We start from the raw sequence: 15,952 nt of genomic DNA on the forward strand, positions 1-15,952 counted from the left end.
AGCGTTGGCAGGGGCCCCTCGGTCTTCAAAGGGACTCTAATTCAATCACTGTGTGAAAATTCAAACCTTTGGATGTCCCTGAAGGCGAAATAGCAAGACCCACACCTTAACCGCGCTCTTTCAGAGGTGTTTAGTCCAATGTGCGTCTTTGTTTCTTAGCTTGTGCATATCTGTCGTGTTTTCTATCTCAAAGCAGTTTGTTTGAAATAGTTTGACAATTTGTGAAAGACCCTGATTCTTATCCAGGGTGAGATGAGTAGATTGATACAACTCTGTTAACTGTTTTAAATTATACTGACAACAGTGGCTGCTCAGCATAGCTTAACCAAACTAAAAGCAGATGATCACAGGAAGCATTGCTATATCCAAAAGTGCAAAAATCCAACTTCCAGCTAGAAGGACACAGCAAATGGCTCAATTCGCAGTCAAATCTTCTTCTTTTTTTAAATCTTTTAAATCCTTTCTTGGCCCATGTCCCATCCTTCCATTAGGTTTCTTGAGATGCTCTGTAGTTTTTGCATAATTCCTGCAGAAAATCAGAACAGCCCCTGAATGAAATCACACTTAATTTCACTAGATTCCACTTTTCATTTGAATCCGCACCAAATTACACACACTCATGAATATCAATCCCCTCAATGTGCCACTTTTATTTCATCAAGGTCAATTATTTATTCTCTGAGAAATATGGGAAAATGTGAAAGTGACAAACCTCCAAGCACATCCTTCCACCAAATTCCGTGGCCATCAGCCAGTAGTTTTTGTGTAAGCAAGCAAAATAACAAACAAACAAACAGATGGGAACATAACTTCCCTGGTGAAGGAAATAAACCCATTTTGCACAGATCAAACTAAATATTGATTCATCTGCTTTAGAGGTGGTGCTGAGCTTAATTCATTTTCATCATCAGGTTGGTATCAGTCTCCTTATCACAGCATAAAAACAAAATGTCAAAATATTCCTTTAAATTTAGAACCAAACTATGAGCTTCTTTATGATTTGAGAAAAAAAACCCTGCGTCATCATGTAAGTGTCGTCAGATTAGACGTCTGAAAGACCTCAGACTGCTTCCTGGAGGATTTTCACTTGACACCAGCACAGAACACTTCTTTGTTTACAACACACCTCACTGCATATTTGTTGTCTATCTCCTTCGTCTCTGTAGAGTGAGGATGACGATGATTGTGAGGTAGGGTGAACGGGGGTGGGGGATTGTGTGTGCAGACAAGTGCATGCTAACTCTGTGTGCTGATTTATGTTCAACAAGACCGAAACGTTGAACAATAACTTGTGGATTACTGAGGAGTAACAAAGGATGAGTCATTAGTGAGATTGACATGTGTATGTCTGCACACGTGTGTTCCTGTGACCGCTCATGAATGAGGAAGCTCGATGGTGTTGACAGGGGGAGGAGAGGCGGCTGCATGATGTCAGCTGAATTGAATCTCAGCAGGAGGAGCCTGGTGGAAAGTAATGGCGCCCGGGAGGACGCAGAGCTGAACTATTCAACCTGGCATGTTCGCAATGTTGCAAGAAACAGTCATGAAGCAATTCTGTGGCTCTTTGAAATGACTAACTGTGTTGGAAATTTGCTGTTTCACTTGTTGACCTGTATAACAAGTTTGATATATAAACCCTTAACTCAAATAACTACATGTTGCAGAGCATGGAGCGGAGATTTACTGTCATTTATCACATATTATAATCCCCGTCTCTCCTCTCCAACCCGTGCAGAGTGGTAAATTTGGCAGTTCCCCGTCAGATGCACCGGAGAGCCAGCCTCAGGGCATCCAGTGCGCCGAAGACGCAGCTGAACATGAGAACATGAAGGCCGTGCTGAAGAGCAGCCTGTCGGAAGGAGGGAGCGGGACGTCCACGGTGCCGGGCCTCCGCACACGCACCAGAGCAGCCGGCGTCAGAGGTCAGTCTCATAAGCAACTTTTACAACCCCCACAGAGCTTCTGGAGTCATTTCATCTTCCTTCCAAAGAATTGAGACTCGCTTTGCGGTTATAAACGCTTCCGGGAGCATCTTCATTCTACCTATAGCTTTCAAGCTAATCTTTCACTAGCACTAGTTTTCTTTGTAATAGCTACATGATATCACCATGAAGATGTCACACTGTCAGACACTTTGGTCCTGACTAAATTATACCAACAGTCATGTTGGCTTGCCCTAAAATACTGAGATTCATGATCCCCAGAGGATGACTCCTTAAAATGTTGGTAATGACCTAAAGCAGCAGCGGCTTTATAGTTTGAAAAGTCTCATCACGAGTTAAAAAATGTCATTTTCACACATTCATTTCACTCATTGATTATTTGGTGATCCTGAAACATCTGGTCGAATTTTTGTTTCTATGAAGAAGGTAATGTTTTATCAGCATTTGTTTGTTAGTGAACAGGATTATGTAAAAGCTACCAAATAAATTTCCATGAAAGATTTGGGGACGAGTTGAGCATGAGCCGAGGAAGATATAAATAATTTTGTAGCTCATGGGAGCTGGCAAGATTAGGTTTTATTCTCGCTCTCAAAGTGTCCTTCTAATTTGTAAATGGCTACACGCGGTCGCATATAAAACACCTCAGCTGTGTAACATTACACCTGCTTAGTATTGTCATGTCACTGTGCTCTTATTGTCTAGGGCGTGTTGCTCCATGGTGCTCTGCCACTGACGACCCGGTCAACTGCACAGACGACACGGCTGATGAGATCATGGAGAGGATTGTCAGGTCAGCCACTCAGGGGCCCAGCCAGCGGACGCAACCTCGAGAGAGGAGACGGTCTCGTGTCAACCGAAAATCACGTGAGTCACGTCAGCTGAACCTTAGCACACGACAAACACAAAAAGCTCATGTTTGTAACGTTTCTTCTGTGCGTACACTTGTTCTTCCTGACGACACAGTGAGACGGACACTGAAGAACGGTTTGACGACGGAGGAGGCCAGCGCTCTGGGCTTGTCCAGTGGTTCGGAGATGCAGGTATGAGATGGGCCTGGATCCCATTGGACATTAAGATGCCTGGAATCCCTTTTACCGCCCCCTCCAATGCCTACCACCAACCTGGCAACCCTCTGCTCCCTGACTTGGCACTTATCCCCCTTAGCTTTGATGAGTTGATCTCGTTTTTTTTTTTTGCCTTTGGTTTACATAGGCTTGACGCAAGGGCTTCCTGAGGAGAGTGAATAGAAGGCTGAACCAAGATTTGATTCACAAGCCTGCAGGGCGGAGGTAGCAAAAACAGAGCGCCGCATTCAAACCACTGAGCTTTGCTGCTGCTGGATAAACATCGTCGATCTGCACTCACAAGACGTAATCACCATCATCCTTCAAACGTGACGTCGCTCACAAACACCTGTGCTTAAAGTGTATTTTTTTAAGGACAAGGTCACGAAAAAAGTTGGCAGAGCGTGAGGTTCGATCTCCGTGGCCACACTCTCAATCCAGAGGGTTGAGAGTGTGGTGCAGACTCTTCACCGACTCGGGTTTAGTGTCGGCCCCACAGCTTTAGCATCGAAATGAATCAAAAGACGCTTTCATCTATTGAATGGATGGATTTGTGCAGAGCTATTCTGTTAGATACTACTGTGGTAGTTTTGTGTTTCTGTTCCATGTTGCTCAAGAAGGTGCTCAAATAAGAAACAAAATGCACTGGATGGGAAAGTATCAACAGAACGTAAAATCCTTTGACACTGATGAACCACTCTGACATCTGAATCCGAAAATACACTCAACTATTTTACCAGCAATCTAACAGTAGCACAGTTTTTAAATCATATGAATCAAAGTCGACAGGTTCAAGGCGGAAGTGTGTTAGTTCACCGGCTGAGAAGGAATTTACCAGAGAAACGGTGCAAGTACTTTTTGAGGAGAAAGAGACGGTTGCTGTGGTGTAACTGCTCGTCTCTAACAGTTTTTGTTAGAAGTTCCATCACGTGACCTTCTCTCACTGACGGTTGGGGACAGGTTGGGTTTGGGGCACAATGTTACAGGTGAGCAACCTTCATAAGTTATGTTGTTTTATTTTCTAGAAACTATGAGCTGCACATTTCAGAGTGCCTTTAAAAGACCGTTATTTATTAAGATGTTTTCAGGGAAATAAAAAATAAAAAAAAATAAAAGGAGATGATACTACAAATGTGCAGTCTGTGAGGGTGAGACATCATGTTGCAATCATCCATGAGCTGTGATTTATTTTTAAACCAGTGTTTTTGAAACTTGTCCTGACAAGAATTTCTGTTTTTCTTTTTCTTTTCACGTTATCTCTTGGATCAAATAGTTGTGTTATGAAGATAGCTTTAAGGTATTTATGACAACTTAGGGTTGGTTATGCACATGTAGCTGTATCCTGTGGCCTTACTGTAGAATATTGGCATGTGATGTTCCACTCTAGTCAAGCTCTAGGTACAAATGTTACAGTAAAAACAATAACAAATAGATCAGGCCAAATTAGGGTGTAGTTCACTGGAGATCTCAGTTTGTCATGTGGAGTATTCTTTCATTATTTAACTATGAATGTGAACATCAGGGGTAACATGATAATCAGTAACAAGGGCGCACAGTAAAATCTAATTTATCTACGTTCAAACGTGTATAGAAGTGAATAAGGAGCCTGCAGTTCAAACTTTTCAATGTGTGTTTGAACTAGCGATGTGCTTTTAATTTAGAATGGCCTTGGTTACACTTTAACACGCTTCCTTAAACTCAATATCATGGCTTGTAATTTGCAAAGTTAACTCATCCACTCGCAAATTTTTGTGGTGGAAACACAGCCATTAGGAGGAAACTACCGCAACACCATGCTAAAGCTATGAGGAAGAAAACACACACCAGCAGTACGTTGTTTTTGTTTCATTTAGATTTTACTGAAAACTATTCAGCACCTTAGACTCAATGTGTAGCATGCAACGTAGACCTGAAGTTACGAGGGAAGTGGGCTCATTGTGTTTCCCCAGATTGTACTGACTATTGTCAAAAACGAGACACAATAGATGTGTAAAGTAATAAAGGGCAATGCTGTAAAATGATGTACATGTCATGGCGATGTCTTTGTGTTCTTGTTTGTTTGTTTCCTGCTCCATGTGTAGAATAGTGTATTATAGACTAAAAGCAGTATTATTCTAAATATAATTTAAGGTGGTTTAAAAAGGTGTCACTTCTGCTTGATACAAAGGGAGGTTCACTGTGGTCGTCGGAGCTGTAGGGTTTGTGTGCGTGTTGAGAACGTTGTACTTTACGGACTGGTTTTTAATTTACCAGCTACTCCTGTGGAATCTCTTAGAAGCCTTTTGATGACATTGCATCCTTCGTTTTTATTCTTTTCATTTAACGTTCGCTTACCACGCACACACAAACACATGTCGCTGCCTGTGCCATAACATCACTATGGAACTTGGGACACGAGCACTACACAAACAAGGCTTCCGTTGCATCTTTGTGCCCACAGCAAAAACTATGTAACAACTACAATAAAAAGGCTCATTAAAACGCAGTTTGACTGTTTCTTTTAATTGTCTTCCATTATGTTTTCACTACTTTGTTGTTTCTTTGTATTACACAAAAACAACGGAAAGGATTTCCATGAAACTAAGTGCAAGGAAGTGGTGTGGGTTAGGGAAGAACCCATTAAATGTTGGTGTGGATCAGGATCAGGGGGTAGATCTAGGATTTTTTTTATCTTACTTAAAATCCTCCTAATGTCCTTATAGCCATCAATAAATAAAACTGAACTTAATTAAATGATAAACTGGCATACCTACCTGGCAGTGCTCTCGCTGGCGTAGGCCCCTGAAGCATAGACGATACCCAGAAGTTAGCGAGCTAGTCACACAAATCTCAGCTTCTAGCAGTTGTCGGTCCACGATCATGTGTTGTAGGGACGCCCCGGGAGATGGTAGGATGCACCAGTTGCATATTTTCAAAGTGCTGCATAATCTTGCGATGACTTTCCAGGATTAGCATCCCTAGATTCACCATTGTGAGAGGGTGTGTTTGAACATTTTAACCACTTTCCCAGAGTATACTTCACGGATCTTGATGGGGGGGGGGGGGGAAATCTGGTACTTTTAAAAATTGGGTTCCGATCGAATGGATTTCAAGGAACTGTTTTACCTTTGCGTAAGTGTACGCTCTACTGAGTGTCCTTGAAGTTTGTGTTGTTTTCTTCATTTCCTCCAGGACAAAGTAAGTGTCACAGAAGAAAAACACAATCCCCAAAAAAACTTAAGCCTCTTTATTTTTAGTCCACACAACCCATGCTTCAAGTCACTTTATGATCAAGATCATACAGAGGTCAATGACAAGCTTACCAATCCAGCTCATCGGGTGTTTGCACATGGCCAGCACACAGACCTAATTTTGGTCTTGTTTAAACTTCCTATTTCCACAGGTGTTATGGATCTAAATGTGATTATGGTTTGCTTTTAATAAATTGCAGAGACATTACAACGAACAAGACAGCTACCTTTAAAAAAGGGGAGGGCGGGGGTGTAGGAAATACAACTTAGCGTCCAAAAAGGGGGGGGAAATTTAGCTGAAACAGTCTCAGCAAATCCAGTGCAACCCAAGACACGTTCTGCTTTATACTAGCTGAAAACTAAAAACAAGGGAACATAATAAGAATTATATAATTTGTATCTCCTGATCATAATTCAAATTTATCAATGTACATTTTCCCTGAACAATTACTTTTGCACAGTACCTTAGAATTGTATAGATAAATTACAAAATGGAGTATTCCCTTTCCACCAGACATGATTTACTTTGTAAAACCCCTGAATGACAGGCAGAAAGCTCTTTTTACATTTTATATTGCTACATTTTCAACAAAGATTAACAAAAAAAAAGAAGGATTTTCAGTTTTGCATATTTTTCTTAGGTTTGTGGTTCGATGTGCATCTGCACCAACGTCAAATTATCTCTGAAATAGCACCAAAAGACAAACGCCTGACCATTTTAATAGGCCAGGGGTTTATTAAAAGTATGTTTTAGAAATAGTACATAGCAAGTGTGCAGTGCAGTCTAATCGTCAACCACAAAGTGATTAGATTTATAAAATGGCAAAGAAGTAAACAACACTACCTGTATATTACTAGACACAGAGCTGATCCTCAATCAACATGTACGAGTCCGACCTGACAGTCTGAATCACTGACTTGTCGTCTATCCCAGGGTCACTGTTGGAATTTTATATTCTGCGATGGATTCAAGAGAACTCAGATCTGTTTTAGATCTGGTTGGAAATTATATAAAGACGACCACATCCTTGATGCATACTCACAATTCAGGTTACCTTCCTTTTTTTTAAAAACAGAGTTTAGGTATCAGTTCATCTTGAGAAACAACTGAAGCTTAATGTTTAAGGTGTCTAAAAAGTTTATATAAAAATGTGTACCCAAATTATAGTTATTCCTGTGAGGGAAATATGTAAATGTTTACATTGTTTTTTAAAAATACTTTTTTTAAACCATAGTTACTCATGAAGTTATTTCAACATACAGCACCAGCATGGTGATCATGCCATGCCTTGGGTTTGGTCTAAAGAGCAAATCTGTGCTGCACTAAGAAAAGTGTAACCCAGAGAGAAGTGAGACAAATTGACAAATCTTCAATGAACTTAAAGTGCCACTCCAGTCCCACTCCAGCTTACTAGACTTCAGCTATCTCAACCTAACCACAGTACGCATTTCCTAACTAAGACAACTGATGGGGAGCTTCAAGCATTTCCATGAGGAAAGTGTCAATAGGTGTGTCACCGATCAGCTTGAAGAAGAAGAGATGCTCCAAGCACTTCAAGCCAATGGATCGTAGTGCTGGCAGTCGAAGAAGGAGCTTGGCAAACCTACAGGGAGGAAGGGCAGGTTGTTCATTTTGACGCGGAAATCAATACAACGGTGATGTTCAGCAAATAAATCAAACTCTGCTAAGTTGGTCAAAGCTGAAGTCATTTACCTTCCCTGCTGCTCGGGGTATTTCTGTTTGCAATAGGATTCCAATGATGCATAGACCTTTTCTCTCAAGAGCTCCACCTCACTGGTGTTGGAAAGCCCTTTAGCATCTGCAGGAAAATGCAAAACATTTTCATTAGAAGCTAGACAAAAAATATCTCTTACTGAAATATCGGCAGGGTTTTGCACGGTTAAGCACCCGGATTGAAGAGGACGATGGCTCGGAGGCAGCCCAGCTCTGTTTTGTCCATTTGCATATCTCTCATTTTGTTGACAAGCTCAGTAAGAACCCTAAACAAGAAAAAAACGAAAACAGTGAAAAGGTGTCCACGTAAAATTCAAAGGGAAGATGACAAAAACATTGTTACGAATATTAAATGATGAAGTTACCTGTCAAATATGGCGCCGACCTCTGCACTCTGCACACTCTCCCTGTGTCAAATGAAAGCTTATGAAGATACTAAACATACACATAACGTTACACAAAGGCTTTACAATAAGCTGCAATTCAATAGCTGAAAGTTTTTTGTCTTTATTCGAGTACCTGTCGAAAATAGCTCCAACTCCTGCACTATGTGCACTGTCTCGCTGCAGCTCAGAGGCAAGGAGGACGCCATCTTTCATAGCGATGGAGCGATGGGAGAACGAGGCGATAAGGAGCTCATTCCACCCTGACATATGAAATACAAAAACAACACAGGTTAGTGACAACAGAGAAAACCCACTAAATAGCTGTTAAAACGTAAAACTGACAGCTGTGTTAAAAACGCTTCACTGAGTGAAAACAGTTCTGTAAAAAAAGTTTGATGGGATTTCAGTGTGACTTTGTCCATGTCACATGAGGCTGCACCTGGACTGATGCAAGACCTGTAACCTGTCGACCAGTTCTCTTTGAGATCACTTCCATTATGATCTGACTCAGTTTGTCAGTTCAACACGCTCAAGTTAAACGTGTTCCCTTGAGACAAAAGACACTTGTGACATCCCCAACACAGTAGGTGGCGGAAATACAACTTGACATTTGTTGCCATGAGTCAATAACCTAATCAAGAAACAGTCTGGTGGCAGCTCAGCGAGTAGCCTCACACTCTTCTATATCAATCCCCCATCACTGCATTCATTTTTGTATACAATTGTTTGAAAAAAACAAACAGGCAAACACATCCTCAACTTCCTAAAAATATTTGTAGTGCATTCATTTAATATATTCGTATCTTTAATTGAGACCACTTTTTAGGGTTTTTACTGTTTGTATTCAACTATTAAGTTTAGTCGCTCTATACAAATATTTCCATGTGTTATAGCTTTTACATTTAAATTGTTTGTTAAGTCAAACAGTGAAATACAATATTGTTATTAGTGTTTAAATTCAGGTTTACCCTGAAATAAGAATAAACTATTCCAGCAAATGTTCTTGGCCTAAATACGGCAACATTCATAATGTGCCAGTTCGAAACTTGTAAAGATACAAGATCGATCTGATCCGTGTTGATTTTGAAGCTACAGTTTCAGGTGGATCATTCATGACTGCAGGTGCTGGATCGTACCTGCACGCAAAAGGATGACCTGGTCATCAAGGGGCAGTTCGGAGAAATGAGGGATTCTCTTTGCCCACTCCACCAAGGCAAACAGCTGTTTGTCGGCAGTCTGACAGATGTTGGTGACTGCATCATGGGGCTGAAACCAAACAATACAAGATTAGAATAGTTATACATCTGTTACAACAAAAGCTGATGACTGACACTTATCACTTATAAACAACTACAGATTGCTTTGTTCCAACCACTCACAGAGTTGCCTGCAGAGCCTCCATCCGAGTGAAGCTCGGTCTTCTGCTCCACTGCCGTCTCTGCCTCCAAGATCTTCTCCACGGGCATCTCCTCATTCACTCCAACGCTGAACTCCAGCTCTCCTTCGCGCTCTCGATTCCTCTGGCGCTCCTCCTGGACCGCTGCAGACAAAGCATAAGGAAACCATGATGATGAGAAAAAAGAAATGAGATGATGGTAACAAGAAAGAATGACAAGACTGCTGCATTGAGAAAGTCCACTGTCCAATTCATTGCACTCTCTCTCTGTCCTTCCCACTCCCCATTGGCCGCGTCAGTGTTTTTAGTTTCTACCATCCTGGCAGACGGACAGATCTCATCATAGTTTCAGCTGTAGCTTAGCATGCTCCCATGAGGGGCATGCTGTTCTCAGCAGTTAGCCAGTCTCTCTGTGTAGCCTGTCATTCAAGATCTGTTGCACATGACACCAAACTGCATGTGCTCACTCCCCTGCCCCCCTTTTCTGCTTCAATACCACTCCATGAGACTTTTACACTACACACATTCAGCAAAGAACTACAGCTGGCTAACTGTTCACTTTATAAACTGTCACACTAAAACACATTTGAGTAAATTTTCAATCCCCCAGTTAACAATTTTGCATGTCTGACACAATGGGCTATTTCTCTGAGCAACATTTAAAAACAATATCTTTAGCATTTTAGTGCCATACTCATCCATCCCTCATCTTTTCCATCTTCTTTTATCCATTTTACATGTTTGACCACTATTGAAAGATGGAGAAAGGGTAGAGTAGGAGAGAGTGAAGGGGAGAGATGGAGAGTGGGTTAGTTGTATAAACCATCCCCAATAGGCCCTACTCCACCCTTTAGAGAATCTAATCAAGCATCCACCCTCACATAGGTGAGTTCTCCATAGGTGAGGGTGGATGCTTACGGATGGTACTCAACTCTTGTTTGTACAAATATCTGATATATATATATATATATACGTTCCCTTTTGCAGCAGCATGACAACCCACACCAAACCAACCAGGCTCTCAGTATTAATATAAACCTCTGATACAACCTTCTTGCATACCTTCCCTCTTCATGCCCATGGCCAGGCACTTCTGGTAGCGGCAGTACTGGCAGCGATTGCGCTGGCGTTTGTCGACCAGGCACTCTTTGTTATCCCTGCAGGTGTAGCTCAGGTCTTTACGCACAGTTCGTTTGAAGAAACCTTTGCAACCCTCACAGCTGTACACGCCATAGTGCTTGCCTGTAGATTGTGAACATTTAAAAAAAAAAAAATTAAGTTTGAGGCCAATAGGAGGACCAAAGACAACCAATCAAAAGTGAAGGCAACAGTCTGAGACTTTTTATTTACATTAGGTACAGTTAAAATGTTGAGGAAACACCAGTAAGGACATCAAATAGTAAGGAATTATCCACCCTATAGTTGCCACAGGATTAAACAGTGTCCAGCTGCTCTTAGTGCACTCACTCACCAGAAGAGCGGTCTCCACAGATGACGCACAGGCGTTTCTGAGACAACATTATTCCAGGGCTGTGGGCTGGCATAGGCCTCAAGCCAAATGGAGGCTTGATATCCTCTGAGCTGCTGATCGAGTGCATCCCTGATATGGACGCCGAGGAAGAGATCTGGACACACAGTGCAACCAAATTTAACTTTTGTATGCAGTGATAACAAAGATTTTTATTTTATCTGATATTTAAATCACCTTTAACTAGGATAAATAATGATGCGATGAAAATTAAATAAACCAAAGCACACCTGGAAAAATGTAAAAGCCTGTAATAGTATGGCTAATGCATGGCGAGTAATCCGCCCTTTACTTCACGGCCGTGGCCCCAATGAATGTGCATTTTTTATTTATTTATTTATTTTTCCACAGAAGGCTGCCTTGGTTTATTTTATTTCTGAATCAAAATGTAACACCCTTGCACCAAAGAGCACCTTGTCGAATGTTTCCCTAAACAGACATGCTGCTCTCTTTTTTGGGGCCTTTCGAGGATAAATAATGTTTCTTCATCAGTGTGTCCAGTGTGCACAAAATTCATCAGGTAACAAATAACATGCAAAGTGATATCTACCACATTGTGCACATTGTATAGAAAAATGCTTCCCGGTATACCCCAAACATGCATCTGCCTCCTGGAAACAACACCAGCTAAAACTGAGTGGAGTGCGACATCAGTTCTCAGACTCTCATGTCTCCCAATTACCTGACTGTTGCTGATGGGTCCAAATCCCAGAGAGGGGGAGACCACGGGGGAGTTAAGTGAGGGACTAATGACTGAGAAAGGAGAACCCAGGATGTTGGTGGGGCTGTTTGAGGCTGAGCTGTTGGGCTGCTGTGAGGACATGGCTAGTGAGCAACCCAGTGGAGAGGAGGTTGTCCCGTCTGAAGGATATCAGTCTGGGGGGGACAAAACAACAAGACCGTTAAGATTTTTTTTGATCGACCATATGCATAACATCGGTGGACATTTTAAGATGTGGTTTCCCCCCATTGTTTTTCTATCATTTTAGTGAGGAATCATGAGTTGCAGACTGACATTTAACACACAATGGCGATGCTTATCAATTTTTAAATACAACAGACACGCAGAAATGGTGGTTTGAGGGACTCATGTGATGGAACCGCACCATTTACACGCTGTACTGGATCACACAATCCGCATTGTTTCAACACTATCACCGTCAGCTCGGTCAAACACACACTGGAGGTTGATAACGCTGCGAGGAGCGTTGATAAAACTGGATAAACCAGGACATGCATTCAACATTTGCGTCAGTCTGCGTTTGATTAAGTTAGCTGGCTCCCGTTAGCATCGCATTGACGTTACACGTTTGCTAAATGTTGCTAGCGATACGCAGTTGCGCTGACATTAACGTCACCCTCAGCAGATTAAAACATTACAAAACGCAGATCACAATCCAAACAGCCGCTGACACCGAGGTTTTACACGCGCTTGCGTGTGTATTAACCAGTCACCATAAACAACACCCGTATGTTTCTTCAATCGTTAGCTAGTTGGCTAGCTGCGAACTCGTAGACGTACGAAAGACCTCGGCTAGGTGACGTTAGCTAACGCTAGTAGCCAATCATTTGACCGCTGATGCGTATTTAACGTTTTATAAAACTAAGAGAAACACATACCCGGTTCGTCATCAAAAAACAACTATGGAGATTGATAACACGGCAGCGGCCGGACGACTTCAATAAAATCGCCCAACTGGCGCAGTGATCTCTTACGGTCGCCGCGATTAGCCTGTTAGCTGCGATTACGGCTAACTCGGCTAACGTAGCTAGCATCGGGCTAATGCGAGGCTCAAGGTGATCGTCTGGAGAGGCAGTGGCTGACAAAAACAACCGGCGGGGCGGTCGGAGGCTCGCGATCACTCACCAGACACTCCTCCGACGCATTGTTGGGAACCACTCGACGGCGCTGGTCGTGTTCGGGGGAGAACCGGGACGAGAGGCCGACACTCACATCCAGTTTCCTTCAACTTGACGCTGCCGCTGCTGTTGTTGTTTACAGGCCATGGCGGCTCGGTGCCAGCATCCCCTGAGCCGAAGCGTCTCATGGGACCACCCAGAACAGCGGTCATATGATCCTGCTGCACCACATGCTGCTTTTAATCACGCTGACTACATTTGCCTCTCATAGATTGTAATAATACAAACAAATATTAATATAATTCTGATAAGACCGCTTTTGGCTCGTGGTATTCTGAGATTTGAGCAACTGAAAAGTCATCACAGCTGGAGACCCCTGATGCATTGAAGTGTGCCTAATCGGAAATGAGCTGCATAGCACATCTGTATTTATTCTGACGGACCAAACATGTCTTTGTGTAAACTCGCATGCGCAATGATATTAATTTAGGGTTATTCAAGTATTCCGTTTTGTAAATAGTTGCTCTTTACAAATATATCCTTGTGTTATAGTTTTCCAACCAAAAGTGGAGTTCAACATTGTTCCTATCCATTTGTGTCATTGTTCAAATGCACGTTTAGCCTGAAACAAGAACAAAATATTTCAGCAAATGTTCTTGACCTTGTTATTTAAGTTGTCCACTTAAAAATAGTGCAACATTCATAATCTGACAGTTTGAAGCTTCTAAAGACGCAAGATACTGTAGATCTGATCTCTCTGTTATCCGTGTTGATTCTGAAGATACAGTTCCATGTGGATCGTTCATGACTACAGTTGCTTGATCAGAAGGATGACATGGTCACCAAAGGGCAGTTCGGAGAAATGAGGGATTCTCTTTGCCCACTCCACCAGGCAATGCTTTGATGTTGCCTCTCATGGTTTTAGCCAAATATTATTGTATTGCCAAAATGTATTAAAAATGATTATGATAAAGACATATGTGGTTTGCAGTGGTGGAAAGTAGTTAGTAGAAATACTTTGTTACTGTACTTAAGTAGATTTTTCACATAGCTGTGCTTTACTTGAGTACTGCGACCCTAAAAGTCCGGATGTTGGTCGGGCTGCCTTGGTCGACCGGGGTTGAGCAGGCTGTTCTTGTAACTATCCCTCCGCAGGTTCACCTACAGAAACTTTGTGAAGAGTTTTACTTCCTCTAGATCAGCCATTACCAAACTTAAGAATGGCGCGGGCCTATTCGAAAACTGAAAAATGTGTGCGGCCCACCCACACCTTTAATCACAACTATATGATCCACACACAGGACTAGAATCAGAAATATAATTTATAGCCAAAATAATTGTATATGAACGCAGGCATATGCAGTGCAAATCCAATAACATCCACATTTAAGCATAACAATTTGCAAAGCAACCAATGTAAGAAAAAAAAGAAGTTCAAATAGGGTTGTTGTTGTATATAAATATAAATATATTCTTACTGTTTGTATATGAGAGCACGAAAAGGATATCCGGGAGAAGACAAACACATTTGAGGCGTAACCAAATATAATTAAAGTGTTTAAGCTTGGCCTGGGACAGGTACTCACTTGACTCCTTTCTGCGAGTCCTCTTTTTAGTTTTGAAGGATTCATTTGGACTTTCTGATTTCAGAAATTTGGCCTGCAGCAAAACGAGAATGTGCCTAAAACTTGTTATCATAAGTGGCATTGTGTATCATTCCTGCTACTGATGAAAGGTCCATGTTTAGTGATATTTACAGGATTGTTTAGGGGTTATACTGTGGTCTATTAGTGTTCTTAGGTACACGCAAGAGGCAATTGTTTATTCTGTTGTGTTGATTATTTGTTGTCCCTAGAAGTTCAGATGCCCTAGTCCAATACTATTTGAACCTCAGCATCTGGGGTTCCAAATTTTTAAAATAATATATTTTTATGTATATTGCTGTTATAATTTTTCAGTCAGTTGAAATAAATCCAGAAGAGAAAAATGTTGGGTTGTTGTGTGCCTGTATAGGACTACTATAAAAAGCACTTTGCATTTTTTATTTGGTACTTGTTCTTTTACTTATGATACTTAAGTTAATTTCAACACCAGCTATTTTTGATACTTTAAGTACATTTAATATGAGCTACCTTAAGGCTTTTACTCAAGTCATTTTCTGACGGATGACATTTACTTTTACCGGAGTCACTTTCAGGTAAGATATCTGTGCTTTTTCTCAAGTATGGCTTTCAAGTACTTTATACATCACTTTGTGACTCATGATACTCCGGATGATACAGCTAGATGCCACAGATGCATTCAAGTGTGCTTAATGGGAAATAACTGGCAAAACGCATCTGTATTAACTCTGACAGACTAAAAGTGTCCTGCCTCTATAAACTTTTATTGTTAGGAAAAGATAAACTAAAATGTAAACCCAAATCAAATCAGAGGTGCTGTGGTGATCCAATTTGAGCTGTCACACCTGCAAAACTTTCTGTGATGCTTTTGTCTGTGACAGGATGGGCACAATGTATTTGGTAATATGTTCCACTATCTATTTCAACACAATGGTTTTCTTTTTCTTTGAACTTCCTCTTCCTCCAGGGTGATTATGCCTGTTTACAGAAGTGACAGAATGACCTTTAAACAGCTGTTATGTCTCTTTTTCTATTCTCATGGTTTGATGTCTTTAGTAATAATTTAGGCATCAACATTTTAAAAGAAGCGGTTTCTAAGAAAATCTCTGTGTCCGTGTAAATTCACACAAGAGCAGCCCTGGCAAAAACAAGACATTTTCCAAAATACAGGTTCAACAGCATCAGTGG

General features: G+C 41.4%; 2 protein-coding genes across 7 annotated transcripts in view; one reads left to right on the top strand and one right to left on the bottom strand.

The window, feature by feature from the left end:
• fhod3b (formin homology 2 domain containing 3b) overlaps positions 1-5,492 on the top strand; it is an 87,634-nt gene extending 82,142 nt beyond the window's left edge. For 2 of the 3 annotated variants that reach the window (XM_062398614.1, XM_062398616.1), the window contains 4 exons: positions 1,167-1,190; positions 1,736-1,922; positions 2,646-2,807; positions 2,907-5,492. In XM_062398614.1, coding sequence (XP_062254598.1) covers positions 1,167-1,190; positions 1,736-1,922; positions 2,646-2,807; positions 2,907-2,989 — 456 coding nt within the window. In that variant the 3' untranslated portion in view covers positions 2,990-5,492. The remainder of the gene's footprint in view (positions 1-1,166; positions 1,191-1,735; positions 1,923-2,645; positions 2,808-2,906) is intronic. The other variant, XM_062398615.1, reaches the window with a different exon arrangement.
• Positions 5,493-6,218: 726 nt separating this feature from the next.
• On the bottom strand, positions 6,219-13,317 carry rxrbb (retinoid x receptor, beta b). Of its 4 annotated transcripts, none has more exons than XM_062398631.1 (12): positions 13,150-13,316; positions 11,965-12,158; positions 11,226-11,379; positions 10,817-10,996; positions 10,449-10,502; positions 9,738-9,898; positions 9,495-9,624; positions 8,492-8,618; positions 8,338-8,379; positions 8,147-8,238; positions 7,952-8,057; positions 6,219-7,841 (listed from the first exon to the last, which is right to left on the bottom strand). In XM_062398631.1, the coding sequence occupies exons 2-12, from the start codon at positions 12,103-12,105 to the stop codon at positions 7,694-7,696; spliced, it is 1,335 nt and encodes a 444-aa protein (XP_062254615.1). In that variant the 5' UTR covers positions 12,106-12,158; positions 13,150-13,316; the 3' UTR covers positions 6,219-7,693. The 4 variants fall into 4 exon arrangements, with proteins under 4 accessions (XP_062254615.1, XP_062254616.1, XP_062254617.1 ...); XM_062398632.1 differs by lacking the exon at positions 13,150-13,316 and adding an exon at positions 12,903-13,054; XM_062398633.1 differs by lacking the exon at positions 10,449-10,502 and having other exon boundaries at positions 10,805-10,996; positions 13,150-13,317.
• Positions 13,318-15,952: the final 2,635 nt, after the last annotated feature.

This window comes from Platichthys flesus, chromosome 11 (assembly GCF_949316205.1).
Source record: "Platichthys flesus chromosome 11, fPlaFle2.1, whole genome shotgun sequence".
In the NCBI taxonomy this organism is placed as follows: domain Eukaryota; kingdom Metazoa; phylum Chordata; class Actinopteri; order Pleuronectiformes; family Pleuronectidae; genus Platichthys; species Platichthys flesus.